This window comes from Epinephelus lanceolatus, chromosome 22, assembly GCF_041903045.1.
Source record: "Epinephelus lanceolatus isolate andai-2023 chromosome 22, ASM4190304v1, whole genome shotgun sequence".
NCBI lineage: Eukaryota > Metazoa > Chordata > Actinopteri > Perciformes > Serranidae > Epinephelus > Epinephelus lanceolatus.
In genome coordinates, this window is record NC_135755.1 from 2,484,842 (window position 1) to 2,503,249 (window position 18,408).

General features: G+C 42.4%; 1 protein-coding gene across 3 annotated transcripts; it reads left to right on the plus strand.

The window, feature by feature from the left end:
* The first annotated feature begins 1,677 nt into the window (after window positions 1-1,677).
* Window positions 1,678-17,011, plus strand: LOC117272835 (sodium/hydrogen exchanger 9B2). 3 transcript variants are annotated; one of them, XM_078164257.1, is made up of 14 exons: window positions 1,678-1,749; window positions 6,509-6,598; window positions 7,298-7,403; window positions 7,496-7,666; window positions 7,752-7,894; window positions 7,970-8,097; window positions 8,206-8,287; window positions 12,620-12,713; window positions 12,784-12,890; window positions 13,043-13,192; window positions 14,156-14,264; window positions 14,432-14,568; window positions 14,835-15,009; window positions 15,800-17,011. In XM_078164257.1, the coding sequence occupies exons 1-14, from the start codon at window positions 1,678-1,680 to the stop codon at window positions 15,886-15,888; spliced, it is 1,653 nt and encodes a 550-aa protein (XP_078020383.1). In that variant the 3' UTR covers window positions 15,889-17,011. The 3 variants fall into 3 exon arrangements, with proteins under 3 accessions (XP_078020383.1, XP_033507819.2, XP_033507818.1); XM_033651928.2 differs by having other exon boundaries at window positions 15,803-17,011; XM_033651927.2 differs by lacking the exon at window positions 1,678-1,749 and having other exon boundaries at window positions 6,414-6,598.
* Window positions 17,012-18,408: the final 1,397 nt, after the last annotated feature.

An 18,408-nucleotide genomic window follows, 5' to 3' on the forward strand; every position in this document is an offset into this window, starting at 1 on the left:
ACCAGATATAATCCAGTCTTCTCATTAATCCAGGACAGAGATTATCCTCAGTGACACTTTCACTGATACACAATACTTAGATACGTTCAGGTTGGTTTGACAACATACAGAGTTGACTTTAATTGAACCATTAATACGAAGCTGTCCGTCATCTGTGAGGCGTGTTAATCAGCTGTTTCAGTGTGCGTGGAACAATGCTGTCACATGTGCGCACACACTGACACACACCTGCTATTATCTAAATGATAATAAGACGTGTTAGTGTCTGCAGGCGACTATGAACGCAACTCTGCTTTCTGCGTGTGTGTTGCAGCCTGGTATTAACACGGTCGACAGTGTGACAGCGACCTGTGTTCCCTTAATGTCAGGCTTTACTACTGTACGTGTGTGTGTGTGTGTGTGTGTGTGTCATTTTGCACAGCGACAAACACAACAGAGTGTAAAAACCAACTGTTATTAACACACAGCAGACAAACACACACACACACACGCTCTCTCTTTATGTGACTGTTGTAGCTGGATGAGTCAGTTGTCAGTCGTCTTTTCCTCTTTGTTCCAGTCACACAGCTCTTTATCCAGCAAAGGTAAGAGTCTCTATATAATATATAAAATACTAATTAATTAATTAAAATAAACTGGTGTCTGCAGTCATTCACTGACGATAATGTTGTGAGTGTAACTAATTAACTATCAATATTTGATTCATTAGAATTGTTTTTAATTGGTGGTAACTTTTAATTTGACAGGTCAGTAATTTCTTTATTATTTCCTGTAAAGTTCTTCTTGAGAGAAATGTGCACTTTGGTACTATTTATATGTATTTGCTTAAAAGACAAGCTCTATTAAAATCCAATAAAATAGTCCATTTATTATTGTAAACCTATTTTGCTGAACTGTATGTTTTCTGTACTCAAATTTCAGTCACATTTTATTTTATGGGTCTGAAATAAACAGTTTCAAAGTTTCCTGGAAAACCATAATAATGTAATCTGGTACTAATTATATAGACACTAGAGACAGTGTTCAGTAATCTGGTGACTGATTCCAAAGACCTGCTGGTGAAACACAGGGAGGCTTTTATCTAGTGCGTCAGAGCTCAATTAAACTTTAAATTAACGTTTTATTTTACAGGGTAAATTGAGTTACAGCTCATGATACAGCACTTATATTACAAGTCTGTAATTTCCCTTTAGTTTCCTGGAAAAAAATACTTTTTACTCATCACAGAAAACAGGCAATCACATTGAAAGAATTGCTTTCTTGAAATCCTGAACTGCTGACTTAGATACTCTGTAGATGAGGAATTAATTGGAATAAATGAATTAGACCAACTGAGCATCGTCTCTGTTTCCCTATAATAAGTATTAAACTATATTCTTCCATCAGCCTGTAAATTATTAGGAAGTTACTGATCCTTAAAATAAAGCATAACTTTGTAAAATGTGTTTCCTTGACTTTGACTTAAAGTTATTTCAAGTGACCTTTGATGAGGCCAAGTAACAAAAGTAAAGTAACAAGTAATGTAACTAATTGGTATGGTTATTACTTTTGCATTGAGTAATATGTAATACGTGATTACAGTGGCTCAGTTAACACTGGTCGTTAACACACACACAAGATCTTTTGTAAACGAGGGTCCCCACAAGTACAGCGTATAAATGTGTGTGTTTGTTTCAGATGATGGACGAAGAATCCACAAAGCGTTACCTGCGGACGAATGACGACGCACAGACTCAGAAACAAGCCGAGGTACCAACTGTTACTAATACTGTAAAGCTAGCTAGCTGTTTAAGATCAGTAGGACGTGATAAGTATGGAAACGAATTAATATTATCTTTGAACAGTAAGTAGGTTTTTATAAAAAAACAAGTCCTCACATGGGAACATTGGGTTTATTTTTAATAGTCACAAGTGTGTACTAAAGTATAAAACTGTTTATTTCAATTAATGAATGTTGCTCTACAAAAATTAAATTATAAGATATTAAAAAGTCCCAATGTCCTCAAACAAGTTCTTCCTAATAAACAGGTCTAATCTTGTTACTGTTGCTAAAATTGGTCAAATTTGTTTCCGTATCAAACTACAAACATTATTTATCATAAATAATCACGTTTCAACCATTACATGTGATCAGGTTTTGGCAGAGTTGGGTAGTAACTAGTTACATTTACTCAGTTACATTTACTTGAGTAACTTTTTGGATAAATTGTACTTTTCAGAGTAGTTTTAATGCAAAATACTTTTTACTTTTACTTGAGTTATATTGTTTTAAAGCAACAATACTCTTACTTGAGTACAATATTTGGCTACTCTACCCACCTATGAGTACTTAATTACATATAAATATATATGTACAGTATATATAAGAATATATTTGTGTTTCTTGTGCCTTGATTTATGTTATGTTTGTTAAGATTTAATTTATTTTTGTTTTAGTTAAAGGGGTATCGTTTAAAATACATGAATTTGCAGATTATTATTTTTGATTGATTGATTACGTTCATGTTCTTATTTTACAAATAAATCAGACATTACTCAACAGTTACTCAGTACTTGAGTAGTTTTTTCACCAAATACTCTTCTACTCTTACTCAAGTAATTATTTGGATGACTACTTTTTACTTTTACTTGAGTAATATTGTTCTAAAGTATCAGTACTCTTACTTGAGTACAATATTTGGCTACTCTACCCACCTCTGGGTTTTGGACCTTGTTCACTTCTGTGCCGGGATCAGCTGCAGACTGACATGGACCAGTGTACTGTGGTTTTTCTACCACTAGAAGGCACAAGACAGTGTCCATGAACAAGGACAACAGGTCTGAGTGTTTGGTTACTGCGGCCGATACATTTAAATCTCTCTGATTTGCTTTTGATGTTTTACAGTGATGATAAGTGCATCATAAACTTTTCCTGTGACTCCTGTACTACACACACACACACACACACACACACACACACATGCATACACACACACACACACACACCCTTGAGTGACTCAGCATACTCTGCAGTTCACTCTGAACGAACTGCAGCTGCTGGTTTATGTCTCGTCGGTACTGAAGGTGGCGCCGCAGGAAACATTCACCGTGTCATTAAAATCAAGAAGTAAAGTTCAACAACATTTTTCCATCATGTGTTTATGTGTGTGTGTGTGTGTGTGTGTGTGTGTGTGTGTGTGTGTGTGAGGTGAGTGTATCTGCTGGTTTAATGATTAATGTGATGAAACAATAAATCTCTTGACAAGATGACGGAGGGAGAGGATGATGGATGGAAAAAGAGGAAGATCAAATGGAAGAGGAGTGTGGGAAACACAAGAGCAGGAATGTGCAAACAGGAGAGACTGAGAGCAGAGTCTGATGTTAGCAATGTGACGCAGCTCCACAAAACAACAGCTTATTACTGAATATGTATCTGCATATGTGACCTAAATAAGGAGCTGGTCACTGGGTCACAGGAGGAGCTACAAACACATTAAACAGTGTCTTTAAACTCTGTTTATATGCTGCTTATAAATGTTAAAAAGGAGGAAGAAATGTAAAGATTACATTGATATTACCTTCACACAAACATTAACCATCATAACTGAAAGCCTGACCCTGTCATACTCTGCCAGGACTGTCTGACGGCGCTCAAATCAAATGTATTTCTAAAGCACGTTTCAAACAGCCGCAGTGCTGTCCAATAAAATAAGTGAAATAACCCAACATGGTAACAGCTAGACGTGAGAGAAATAAGAAAACAAACCCAAAAACATGCACAAATAAACCAGTAAAAAAGACAATAACGCACAGAATGGACAGATCTGAAAATAAAATATAAAAGATAAAATAGAAACAAATCGTTTTGTGACCCTTATTCCTCCTTTTGATGTTTTCACATTCTCTCTGTCAGCGTTCGTATATTAATGTATGTTCCCCTTTATACATTTATGTTTATGACATCCTGGACCAGACTGTGCGCTCTTCTCTTCAGATGACCTCAACTCATCGACTCCGACTAACTATATTATATCAGTTATGTACAACAAGTCATGTATCTCTGCCTGTTGAACGTTTCAATCTCAACGTCCACTCTGTGTGAAAGGTTGGTCGGGTTACTGAAAAGAGTCCGAGTCCATGTCAATATTTGTTTGAGTGGCTGAAGACATTAGTTCATTAGTGAGAATACAATAAAATTAAATAATACAATCCCAATTTCTGTATTTTAAACCTTTTTTGTTAAACTATAGTCAGTAGTTTTTGTCAGTTCTGACAATTTCTTACGTTCACATGAACTCATTAAATATTCTGTAAATCTTGGACCTTTTTAACATTTGGAGCATAAATGTCTTTCTTTTCATGGTAAATGTGAGCTCATTTCTTATCTAGGCCTAACCGCCATATGGATTTTTACTAAACTTGGTAGATATGTAGAACAGGACGCCTCAAGGTGACTGGAGAAATTTAACTCTAATTGGCAACTGGGTGGCGCTATAACAACAGAAAAATGCTTCAAAATGGCTAAAATGCGACCGATCGCTGTGGCTCCCCCTGTGGACCAATGTTGGTTTAAACACTTTAACTATCTGCCTTTCAACGTGTTACCTCAACTACTAATGTACAGTTTTAGCCCACTAACTATCCCACTATTGGCAATGGTACTACTGTACACAACTGGTTCACCTCATATCTAACCGACAGAACCGAGCACGTTGCCCTGGGCAAAGCTAAATCACACACCCACAACATCACCTGCCGTGTCCCTCAGGGCTCAGTGCTGGGCCCCACCCTCTTCTCCCTCTACCTGCTCCCCCTGGGCAATGTCATCAGTGAGCATGGGATATCCTACCATTGCTATGCTGATGACACACAGCTCTACCTCAGGACAACCCCCACTTCCTCTGCTCTCCTGCCAACATCCACATTGACCACCTGCCTGGAGGATATAGAGGCGTGGATGAAGCTCAACTTCCTACAGCTAAACAGTTCCAAAACGGAAGCCATCCTAGTCGGCACACCACATCAGCTCCGCTCTTCCACCATCACCAGTATCACTTTCTCTGGCCAAAACATCCCCCTTTCCACATCTGTCACCAACCAGGGTGTTAAAATGGACTCTCAACTCACCTTTGAGACCCACATCACCACCCCACCTCTGCAAGACCTCATTCCACCACCTCAGGAACATCGCCAAACTCCGTCCAACACTCACCCTGGCAGATGCAGAGAAGCTCGTCCACGCCTTTGTCTCCTCCAGGCTGGACTACTGTAATGCACTCCTCATCGGGATCTGTGGCAAGAGCATACAGAGACTGCAATACATCCAGAACAGCGCTGCTAGGATCCCGGTGAAGGTGCGCAAACACGATCACATCACCCCCATCCTGAAATCGCTTCACTGGCTCCCTGTCCCTCTCAGAATTGAGTACAAGGTCTCCCTCCTCACCCACCAGTGCATTCACAGACATGCCCCCCTTTACCTCAAGGAACTCCTCACCCCCCAGACCTCCTCATGCACCTTCCGTTCTGCAACCACAAACACCCTCCAAGCCCCCAGAACCAAGCTCTGCACCATGGGTGACTGGGCCTTTTGCTCTGCTGCTCCGAAGCTGTGGAACGCTCTCCCTGACCACCTCAGGGCCCCACAGACTACTGATGTTTTTAAACGACACCTAAAAACCTATCTTTTTACAAAAGCATTCTGCTAAATGTCTTTTATAGGTTCTCCTTTTAACTGTTTATTGTTTCTAATCATTTTTAATAATTCTTTTTTTTTTAAAAATTGTATTAATTCTAACTGTTTCAATTGCTTTTTTTTTTTTTTTTTTGTTTTGTTGTCTGCTCTGTAGCACTTTGAGATTGCTAAAATGTAAAGTGCAATACAAATAAAATGCATTATTATTATTATTATTATTATTATTATTATTATTATTATTATTATTTCAATAAAGCAATCGTACTATCAACTTCACAAACACGCTGTCTGAATACATTGCTCTTCTTAATGGGTTCAGTTGACTATTTAATCTGCAATTTCCTATGACCTGTATCCCAAACACACACCATGTGAAACTGTACGTGGGCACCTGTGCACTCAATGGGTATGGACTAGTAGTATTCTTTATTTTGAAATGTGCTTTGACACTTTGACTTTCACTTTGACATTCTAGTTCTCATAACAATCCTCACTTTTTACTAAAAGTAGCTTTAATTGGTGTCTTAATTATTCAGCGCTGTTCCATGTGTTCTGTTGGAACTCCCCGAGTCTCTCTGTGTGTAAACATCATATATAAGACCACGCGTCTTTCATGAAACATGTGCCACTACTTCCCCTTCAACACACACACACACACACACACACACACAGCCAGGTGTAGCTCTGCTGTGGTCAAAGTGCAACAACTCATTTACTGTCTCTCTCTCTCTCTCGCTCTCTTTCTCTCTTTCACACACTTCATGTCTCTTTCGTGACTAATTTACACACACACACACACACACACACACACACACACACTACTCTGTGGTGCAGGGAGGGAGTAAAGTTCAGGCCAGTCAGGAGGACCGAGAGATCACTGTCCTGCCGCGGAGGAAGACGAACGAACTGGACGACGCTGCAGGGGTGAGTGGTCGATAACACACACACACACACACACATTCACTAACACACACTGACATGCACACACACACACACACACATTGACACACACGGGTTGACATCAGAGAACCCTGAACTCTGAGAAAGGCCAACTATTTATAGAAACTACGAGTATGTTAATGTTGTTGTTGATCCAGTTTGTAAGAAACAGCCAACATTAAGAGATTTAGGCCAAAAGTATGTGGACAGCTGAACTCTGTCTTCAGGTTTTCATCTGAACATGAATGTATGAATGTGTGAATGTGTAATGTGTGAATGTATGAACGGTGAATGTATGGAGGAGTGTGTCAGCGCCCCAGGAATATAAGAACCATGTTGATGAGACACTGAATCATGTCTCAACAGTGCAGGATGATAAAGTTAACATCATAGTTTTTGTCTCGTCTTGCTTGATTAACCATTTCCTGAGCAACAGGAAGTAAATTGTTGCCATGGAGTCGTTCGGTCCACATTTATTTACGTTTGTGTCTCCGCTCAAAGTGAGCTGAAGGATCTGTTCTCAGCTCCGGTCTGTCTGCAGCCTCGACGTGCAGACATCTGGATCACTGTGAGGGAAACTTAAGAACACGATGGTTCTGTGTGAGACAGTGTGTGTGTTCAATATGAATACATGTATTGTTACACACCCATAATTTGTGTGTGTGTGTGTGTGTGTGTGTCCAGGTGAAGATGGCGATGTCCGACTCGTCCTCCTGCTGTTTGTCTTGTATCCGCCTGAAGGACAGATGTCCTCGTCCACAGGGCCTCATCAACCTGCTCATCACTAAAGGTAACAAACACTCAGTGTGTGTGCCTGTGTGTGTATTCAACAGGGGTCAGCTGTGAATAAATCAGTTTATATATCTGTGTGTGTGTGTGCAGTGTGTCTGTTCGCCCTGCTCTTCGGCGTTGTCTGGTCCATCACAGGAAGTGAGTGTTTACCTGGAGGCAACCTGTTTGGCATCGTCATCCTCTTCATCTGCTCCGTGCTGGGAGGGAAGCTGGTGGGAATGATCCAACTGCCCACGCTGCCCCCCTTCCCTCCACTACTTGGTACGACCCAACACCTGAAGCTAGTGTCACTTTAAATATATTCTGAACATTAAAACATGTTGTGTATGTTGTAAACATGTCGTAGGGATGCTGCTGGCGGGTCTGCTGCTGCGTAACGTTCCTTACATCACCGACGCCGTCTTCATCGACACTCACTGGTCTGCAGCTCTGAGGAACATCGCCCTGTCCATCATCCTGACCAGAGCCGGGCTGGGCCTCGACCCCTCAGTGAGCTGCTCACACACACACACACACACACTAAAATAAACTGCACACTTAATGAACGTGTGTGTGTCCATGCAGGCATTGAGTCGTCTGAAGGCGGTGTGTTTGCGTGTGGCGGTCGGTCCATGCATGGTGGAGGCCAGCATTGTCGCTATCGTGTCTCACTTCCTGTTGGGTCTGCCCTGGGTGTGGGGCTTCATACTGGGGTAACACACACACACACACACACACACACACACACACACACACATCATTGTAAATATATGGAAGCTATCGTTCTCTGTATCTGTAACTGTGTGTGTGGTTGTTTGTAGTTTTGTCCTGGCTGCAGTGTCTCCAGCGGTCGTGGTTCCTTCGATGTTGCTCCTGCAGAGAGAAGGATACGGAGTGGAGAAGGTAAACCGTCAGCTGCTGCTGGAACTCAACACATTGGTCTGATTACAGGTGGTTCTGCAGTCTGCCACCAGAGGGCGCCGCTGGACAGCTGACGACATGAGCCACTCTGTGTAAACATTACAGCTTTATCTGTTGAGGCTGGTCCAACAATTCACCAGAACCACCTACAAAACTCACAGAACCTTCTCACTGACCACATGAACCACCCAGATGACCCCTAAAACCTCCGTTTCACCCACTAGAACCTCAAAATAATCCCTATAACCACCCAAAGGGCCTTAAAAACCTCATCAACCCCCTATAAGACCCCTAGAACCTTTATGATGACCAATAATACCTTCTAGAAAAACTACCTAAGGGTCCTTTACAAGATTCTTGGAGTCACTAAAAAGGATCCTTTTAAAGAACCTCTGGAACATCTTCAATGATCATAAGAACCTCTTATAGTAAACCTCCTCAATGACAAGTAGAAAACTCAAAAGAAGCACTAGCACTTCCTCGATGATCACAAGGAACCCCTTAAAGGATCTCTACAACCTCATTAAGGACAAAAGAACCCCCTTTAGAAGCCATAAAACCCTACTCAGTGACAAGTAGACCATCCTGAACGACCAGTAGAACCTCTTCAATGACCATAAAAACCTCTTAGAAAAGTCCTAGAACCTCCTCAGTGATAAATGGATCCCAAAGGACCACTAGAAACCTCCTACTCTAAATTAGTGACGGCCAAATGGAGCCTCATGAACCACTGTCTTTATTTTCTGAGCCCACTAGATGGCGCCCTCATTGTTTGTTTTTTTACAAGGGGTTGAAAGCACACTGAATTCCTCCAGCCTCTTTCTTTAAACCAAGCAGGTCATCTAGTGGGGTCACAAAATAAAGACGATGGTTCATGAATTCAATTCAAATAAACACAAGAAGTTTGTGCTCTAATAAAAAAAAAAAAAAAAAAAAAAAGGGATCAGCACTCAGTGAATAATCCTCCTAAGCCCTACGATAAGCTATTATGGCAAGGCTTAACTATACAGACCCGTGAGCAGTGATAACTAGCATGTCTTTGGGGTCATCGGGTGGGAACCTCCTTTCACCGGTGTTGCGTCTAGTTAGTCCCACGACACCTCCAGGAGGCTAGACAGTGATCTCTGGCGTCCCAGAGACACTCCCCTAATGCCAGGTCTCACTGCTCCCCACACTAACCGAACAACCTCCTTTACCTTAGCTATACTACCACAGAGGAGGTAGACCCAGGGAAGGAAGCCTTGTTAGGCTATCACACTCCCCCGCCGGGTTAGGCTGTACAGTCTACCTCCCCAGGACGAGCCCTCACAACAATGACACCTCCAGGAGGCTGGACAGTGATCTCAGCCCAAACAGCACTGCCAACTTCAACCAAGCCCAGGCTCCGTTTATGCGAGCTCCAGGCAGAAGCAATGCTGATACTACCTTTACTAGCACATTCACCATACTCTATTTCACACGCTACATAGCATAACTACAATGTAAGCTAAAGTTAAAGGAGATAAATGAACTCACAGGATCAGCAAACACACTCACTTTGCAGCATGGTCTCAAACAAAATGGATTCAAATAGGCCACTCCCACACTTAAATACTTCCTCTTCCTGGATTTCCTTCTTACTTACACATGGCTTTCTCAGCCCAAACAGCACTGCCATCTTCAACCAAACCCAGGCTCCATACATGCGAGCTCCAGGCAGAAGCAATGCTGATACTAGCTTTCCTGTCACATTCACCATACTCTATTTCACACACTACATAGCATAACTACAATATAAGCTAAAGTTAAAGGAGCTAACTGGACTTACAGGATCAGCAAACACACTCACCTTGCCGCATGGCCTCAAACAAAATGGATTCCAATAGGCCACTCCCACACTTAAATACTTCCTCTTCCTGGATTTCTCCTGACAGGAAGTGGATCTCTCCACCTGATCTCAAGGAGTTATGTGCCCTGCTTAGTAGTTCCCCCTGCTGGCCCCCAGCTGACATTATTTCTTCTGTAATAGATAAACTGGCTGCATTTAATTGCTTCATCTGACATTTCCCTCACTGTCTTCCTCAAACTCTGTCCCCGCACTCCGAGTTCCCCCAGGAGTGAGACAGTTGATCTTGCTATGAATCCCCTACACCCCACTTCCACTGGACAAATCCTAGTCTTCCATCCTCGCTGCTCAGCTTCTGCTCCTAAGTCTGCATATCTAAGCTTTTTTCTTTCATAGGCTTCTTCCACTGAGTCTTCCCAAGGAACTGTCAGCTCAATGAAATAAACTATCTGTTGACTCACTGACCACAACACTAAGTCAGGCCTCTGCCTGGTACAGACTATTTCCTGAGGAACAACAAGCTTTCCCCCTAAATTTACTTGCATTTCCCAATCACAAGCACCTTCCAGGCGGCCACACCCTTGCCTCCTCACTAACTTATCCCTTCTGTATTTCTCTCCCTCACGGACAAACTGAATTACTAAGCCCCTATCCTTAACACCTTCTGAATTCACCTGTCTTCGTTTCCCTTCGATGCCTGCAGCTAAACATTTCAACACCTGATTATGTCGCCATGTATATCGGCCTTGTGACAAGCTAACTTTACAGCCTGACAAAATATGCTTTAAAGTTGCGGTACGTGAACACAATGGGCATGATGGGTCCTCATTTACCCACAGTTTTAGGTTCTGGGGGGTTGGTAAGACATCGTATGTAGCCCCTACCAGGAATCTAATATGATTCTCCTCCATACTCCACAGGTCCCTCCAACTAAGCTTCCTCTTCTCTACACTTTCCCAATTCAACCACTGTCCCTGTTTAGCCTGGGCCACTACCTTTGCACCCCTTACTATCTCTTCCTGTCTGCGTATCTGTTCTACAACCAGCTTTCTTTTATCTTTGAGGCCTGCTGTATTCCATACCGGTTTACCTGAGCCAAGCCCCAGGCCTCCCCGGCCAAACTGAACATTACCTACAATCTCTGCATGTCTAAGAGCTGCCTCTGCCTCCTGAACTGCCGATCTTGGGTTCCACTTCCTCCCCTTGGTTGGATTTGGAACCACACTCCTAACTACCACATCCTTACTCCCAGATAACAACAGCTCTGTCCTGACCTTGATACATTTAAATTCCTCTGTTAAACTAGATACTGGCAGCTGAAGTATCCCTTTTCCACACAATGCAACACTACTTAGGCACCTAGGAGCGCCCAACCACTTCCTAATGTAGGAGCTAACCGACCTTTCAATTCTCTCCACAACAGATATTGGAATTTCATAAACTGACAATGGCCACATTAACCTAGGATATAGCCCAAATTGCAAACACCACAACTTCAACTTTCCTGGAAGTTCTGATTTATCTATTCTATCCAATCCTTCAGCCACATCTTTTCTAAATTTCACCACCTGTTCCTTATCATTCAACTCTACATTGTACCACCTACCTAAGCTCTTTACTGACTTTTCCCTAATTGTTGGGATGTCCTCATCATCTATGACAAACTTCCTATCACTTAACTTCCCTCTACATATCGAGATGCTTCTAGATTTACTAGGCTTGAAGCTTCAGTCGGCCCTGAATACCCTCATTCCTCCTCAGTGACAAGTAGAACATCCTAAAGGAGCATTTGAATCTAGAACCTTGTGAAGAACCTCCAGAACATCTTCACTGACAATAAAAACCTGTAAGAGAGGCCCTGAAACCTCCTCAACTATAAGTGGAACACCATAAAGGACCCATAGAACCTCTTCAGTCATCACAACAACCTTGTAAGGAATCTCTAGAACCTCTTAAATGGCCACTAGAACCTTTTACAGTACCCCTAGAACCTCAGTGCAAGCAGCCATTTTGCCAGTACTGTGTACTTCTGTTGTGCACCTTGCAAAACCTCTGTTGATGATGGATCCGTAATTATAATGGTTCCACTCAAAACTGGTGGAAACGCGGAGTGGCTCGCTAGACAGCACAGAGGCTCCAAAAAATCCTGAACAGAACCAGTTCAAGAACCAGAGCTAGTTTGTTGGAAAGGGGGTCTAAGTATGTGGAACTCTACTGGAGGGAATATATTCCCTGATTTTGGTGATGGTGGTGGAGACGGCTGTCAAATACAGCACTCCATGATCTCACAAAGGTGTTCAACCACATGATGGACCTCTAAAATCTCCTGCAGGCACAGCAGAGCACACCTCGTCAGCGGTCAGTAGAACCTCCTAAAGGACCCTTAGAACCTGCTCAAAGACTGCCAGATTCACCAATAGGAACCCAAGAACCTTTTTACTGTAGTTTTGTGATGTTCTGTTAACGCTTTAATAATGTTCTGTGTTTAGGGAATCCCCACCCTGCTGATGGCTGCTGGGAGTTTTGATGATATTCTGGCCATAACAGGGTTCTCCACCTGCCTGGGAATTGCCTTCTCCACAGGTCTGTACTACAGAATAAACTCTGCTCTGTTTTATTCTGTTCTGTTCAACATACTTCGTTTGTCCTGCAGGTTCTACGTGGATGAACATCCTGAAGGGTTTGCTGGAGGTGGTGGGAGGGGTCATAGCCGGGTTCATCCTCGGCCTGTTCTTGTGCTGCTTCCCCAGTGGAGACCAGGTCAGACGGGTTCCATGCTGTTGGCTTAATTTGAAATCTAAAATGTAAACTAAGTCATTATTTAAATGTACTCTCTCTCTGTCTGTCCATCTGTCTGTCTGTCTGTCTGTCTGTCTGTCTGTCCATCCGTCTGTCCATCTGTCTGTCTGTAGGAGGACCTGGTGTTGAGGAGGAGTCTCATGTTGTTGGGTCTGTCCATATTTTCGGTCTTCTTCAGTCATGTCATCGGTTTTGCCGGAGCCGGTGGTCTCTGTACGCTGGTGTTGGCCTTTCTGGCTGCTCTGGGCTGGAAAACCAACAAGGTAACACACATCGGATCTGGATTCAGATCTGTTTACAACGCATCAGCATTTCTTTTAACAGTTAACACCACTGAATGTGTTTAGTTTACATTCTAACATCAGTCCTCACTCAGACCCCGAGTAAGACCCGGCACACTTTTCTGATCACCACTCATACCTCTTAAAAGACCACCTGAGGGTTCTTTAAAAGGTTCTTAAAATTGCTGAGAGGGGTCTTTCTAAATGACCTCTAGACGTCTTAATTGACCATTAGATCCTTGTACAGGAACCCCAAATCCTCCTCACTGGCAAGGAGAACACCCTAGGGGACCACAAAAACCTCCTCAATAATCACAAGAATCTTTTTAAGGACCTCTAGAACCTCTTCATTGACCATGACAACCTCACAAAGAATCCCTAAAACCTCCTCAGTGACATGAAGAACATCATAACGGAACACTACAACCTCCTATAGCACCCCTATAAACTGCTCAATGACTAGTAGAACATCCTCAAAGACCACTAGAACCTCTTCAGTGATCACAAGCGCCTTGTAAAGGAAGAACCTCTTAAATGGCCATAAAAACCCCTAAAGAAGAGCTAAAACCTCCCCTACCCCCTCCCTCCTCTTCAGTGACCATTCAAACCTCTTGTGGGAGCCCAAGAACCTTGTCAGTGACAAATAGAATATCATAAAGAACCAGTAGAACTTCTTCAATGACTATAAAAATCTCCAACTTAAGACCTAGAAACTCCTCACTGACTAATAGAACATCCTGAAGGACTACTAGAAACTTCTATAGTACCCTAAAACCTCTTCAATGAAAAGTAAAACATTCTAAAGGACCACTAGAACCTCTTCAAAAACCTCCTATAGAAGCCCTAAAACCTTGTCAATGATAAAAAGAACATACTGGAGGACCACTAGAACCTCCTATAGTTCCCCCTAAAACCCCTGACTGTAACGGTTCTCTTTATATCCAGGCCCCAGTGGCAGCCATGGTGGGCCGATCATGGGATGTGTTCCAGCCGCTCCTCTTCGGTCTGATTGGAGCAGAGATCACCATAAAAAACCTCAGCCCCAGCACCGTGGGTAAGAACCCTCTCCAAAACAACCAGGATATAATTTGGACCTGGTCTCAGTATTTAAGAACCAAGTGGTCCAGGTAGTGAACACTGTTAGCCTGAACTTCTCCAGACAAATGTTGGTGTACTTCATGAGCAAAGTTTTACACTCTGTGTCGGTCTTTCTGGGTTCAGGTCTGGGTCTGGCCTGTATCAGTATCGGTCTGGTGATCCGCCTTCTCGTCACCTTCCTGCTGGTTCATTATGCAGGATTCAACCTGAAGGAGAAAATCTTCATCGCTGTGGCCTGGCTGCCTAAAGCTACCGTACAGGTCAGTGCAGCGCGTTCTCATTCCCAGGTCATCAAATACCAACGCTTTGTGCCTCAGTGTGCGATATTTAGGCCAAAGGCACCCTTTAGCTTCTTTATGAGACGCACCAGACTTACAGCTAACTCCAATGTAAACCCATCTGCAGCACGACTTGATGCCTCAGTGACTACATGAGCCTTTAAGGTTCTGGCGATCCTGTTCATCCTCATGTCCATTCAGTTAACATAAGGTGATTTTAAAAGTCTCCATGTCTATTTGTGTGTCAGGCTGCTATTGGTTCCAAGGCGTACGACATGGCGAGGGAAGAGGGGGACGAGACCGCGATTAAGTTTGGTTTGGATGTGTTAACGTTAGCTGTGTTAGCCATCCTGACCACAGCTCCTATTGGAGCGTTGGGTATCGGACTGGCTGGACCTCGCCTCCTGGCCCGGCAGGTCAAAGGTACACACACACACACACACACACACACAGACCCTTTTTGACATGATGCATTCCCTACCCCCTAAACCTAACCATAATCTTAAAACCATGTCATGACCTTCAAACAGTCCACTGGAATAATGAGGACTGGGCAAAATGTCCTCACAGTGCAAAATGTTCTTTCTATTATGGTTTAAACTGGAGTGGTCCACACAAGGATAGTAAAACCAGTTTGTACACACAGTTTTAAAATGTGAAGTTCAGTTTTTAAACTGATGCTGCCCACATTAGTTGCCTTGTATTTAAAATTTGAAAATAAACGTACGATATTCTAAAAAATACAAATCTTTAAAAAAGGAGTTAAACATGTTGTCCTCACAATGAAGAATGTCCTCACTACGATAGTTTAAAACTATAGTTGGTCCACACAAAGATAGCAAAACAAGCATGCTCATAGGTTTTAAAAAATTGTGATTTGTTGTCAATAATATTCTAAGTTCAGTTTTGATACTGTTGCTGTCCATTATAGTGTCTGTGTGTTCATATTTGGAAAAAAGTACAATCATATTCTAAAAAAAATCATAAATAAAACACAAAAGAAACAAAAATTTGAGGGACAATGACAAAATGCCAGAAACTGAATGAAATGTTTTTCACAGATTAGTTTTTACATTTTTGTGTTGTTATTTTTTTGTTTAATAATTTTTCATTATTTCACCCTGTATTCGTTATTTTATTTATGTCATGTTTCGTCCTTCACAAACGGACGTACGGAACATATTTTTCCTGACATTTATTATCTTTATCTCAGCAGATGACACAGAAGGCGGAGCCACGACTCCAAGCAGCAACGGGATTGTTCAAGAAAAAGATAACGTGACCCTTGAGAGCAAGCTATGAGGTTTTTGATTGGACAAACAAAAGAAAACTATATATTATACACCTTAAATAAACCTTTTATATGTGCAGATATGTTTATAAAATATCGTTGCTGTATGTTACTTTTATGCTTTGACATGCTAATGCTAGTTTTTACAGTCACTACCTAAATGTTCAGCGACTGATGTAAATGACCAGACTGCTACAGAAGTTTATTTCCAACATTTTTAACAGATGACAAGTTAGGAATAATAAAACTAACACAATGTGAAATATGCCAAAAATGTGATTTCCACAGATTTACTTTCACAAACGTGATATTTACAACATTAAAGGTCAGTCAAATTAGAAAAAAAGATCTATTATGTTAAAATTAGGAAAAATTCCCAGCAGTTAACTTACGGAATTACCAAACCATAACAGTAGCTGGGGCAATTTACAGCATTGTACAATTTCTACCAAATGAGTTAGCTAGCTAATCTAAACATAACATGCTACATCCATTTTCCTCAAAGTAACTGTTTGTCTTACACATAGCTTTATTTTTTTTAGTTATTATTTACCACTTTTTGTTATTCTATGATTGTAATTGAGTAGGTGGACTACAAGTGAGGTAATTCATCATTTTGGGATTAGCAGCTACTTTGGCTAGCATGCTAATCTGATGTTTATGTGTTGGGATAAGTAAGAACTTGTTTGTACGAAGTGTTGCCGACTGCCCCTGAAGGCAACACTCTTTATAGCTCTTCAGAACGGCACATGGAGATTACAACAGACATTTTCAGACAGTCTCCCCTGAAGCGATTCGCCACTCAAGTGAAAAATGGCCGAAATAGTTGAGAAAGCTGAGAGCAGTGCTGCCAGCTCTTGTCCTATAAAAGTGGCTAGTGCTAGCTCTAAAAGTCACTCAAAGAGGCTAGATGATGTCATACACTGTTTTGCATATTGGTGACGAAATTGCACATTATCAGTAATCCTGTACACATTGTACTTATTTTCTATGCTATTTATATCACTCCTAACATGATTATTTTCTGAAGTCCTCATCGTATCACGAAGAATATTTCCAACAATTATTGTACTGAGGTGTGGTTTCCTTCATATGTGCTATTAATGAAAAGGTTAATAAATACTTGTAGTTACAGTAAAGTTACAAAGTGATCTCTTCATTTCAGACAAAGCACCAGAGAGTTCGCCGGTGGTGACTCAATGTTAAAGGGCACACTGAAATTCAAGTGTCATGTGGTACAAAGTTCATATGTTTAAAGAAACAGAGTGTGCACAGGTGCATCTGGTCTCGCGTTCAGCTCCACTGGTCAGTTTGATTTTGGATCTGGTTGCTGGTTGACATCCAGATTAAACCCACAAAAAAATTTTTTCCATGTCCTTGCTCCTTTTTGTTAGCAAAAATCTGTGTCAGCCTACTGTCACGCGACACGCGACATGAAGCAAAGTTTTAGTTTTGTGTTACTCGCACAAATACAACCACTGGAATTTGTTTTTTGCAGGATATTGCAACTGGCCAATATTCCCTTAAACAACTTTACCTACAGTTGTGCTAACTATCTGAGGGAGGCAGCTAATGGCTAATTTGTTTTGTGGTTAAGTACAACTGATAGCTGGAATCAAGTGATGTGAACACGGAGGCTCCGTGCTCTGAGCCAGCATGAACCAAGATGGCAACACTCTTTTTTAAATTTTTTTATACGGTCATGGCAGCACATCACCACTTCACTCCTTCTAATGTTTATTTTCCAAAATAAAAGACCAACCTGAAGTACTCATGTCATTTTGCAAAGGTGGGCGGCACGGTGATGCAGTGGTTAACATAGCATGGCATACTCACAGCAAGAGGGTTCCTGGTTCGAAGCCCAGGGTGGAGTTTGCATGTTCTCCCCGTGTCAGCGTGGGTTTCCTCCAGGTGCTCTGACATGTTCTCCCCGTGTCAGCGTGGGTTTCCTCCAGGTGCTCCGACATGTTCTCCCCGTGTCAGCGTGGGTTTCCTCCAGGTGCTCCGACATGTTCCCCCTGTGTCAGTGTGGGTTTCCTCCAGGTGCTCTGACATGTTCTCCCTGTGTCAGCGTGGGTTTCCTCCAGGTGCTCTGACATGTTCTCCCCTCCAGGTGCTCCGACATGTTCTCCCTGTGTCAGCATGGGTTTCCTCCAGGTGCTCTGACATGTTCTCCCCTCCGGGTGCTCCGACATGTTCTCCCTGTGTCAGCATGGGTTTCCTCCAGGTGCTCTGACATGTTCTCCCCGTGTCAGTGTGGGTTTCCTCCAGGTGCTCTGACATGTTCTCCCTGTGTCAGTGTGGGTTTCCTCCAGGTGCTCTGACATGTTCTCCTTGTGTCAGCGTGGGTTTCCTCCAGGTGCTCTGACATGTTCTCCCTGTGTCAGCGTGGGTTTCCTCCAGGTGCTCTGACATGTTCTCCCTGTGTCAGCGTGGGTTTCCTTCAGGTGCTCTGACATGTTCTCTCTGTGTCAGCGTGGGTTTCCTCCAGGTGCTCTGACATGTTCTCTCTGTGTCAGTGTGGGTTTCCT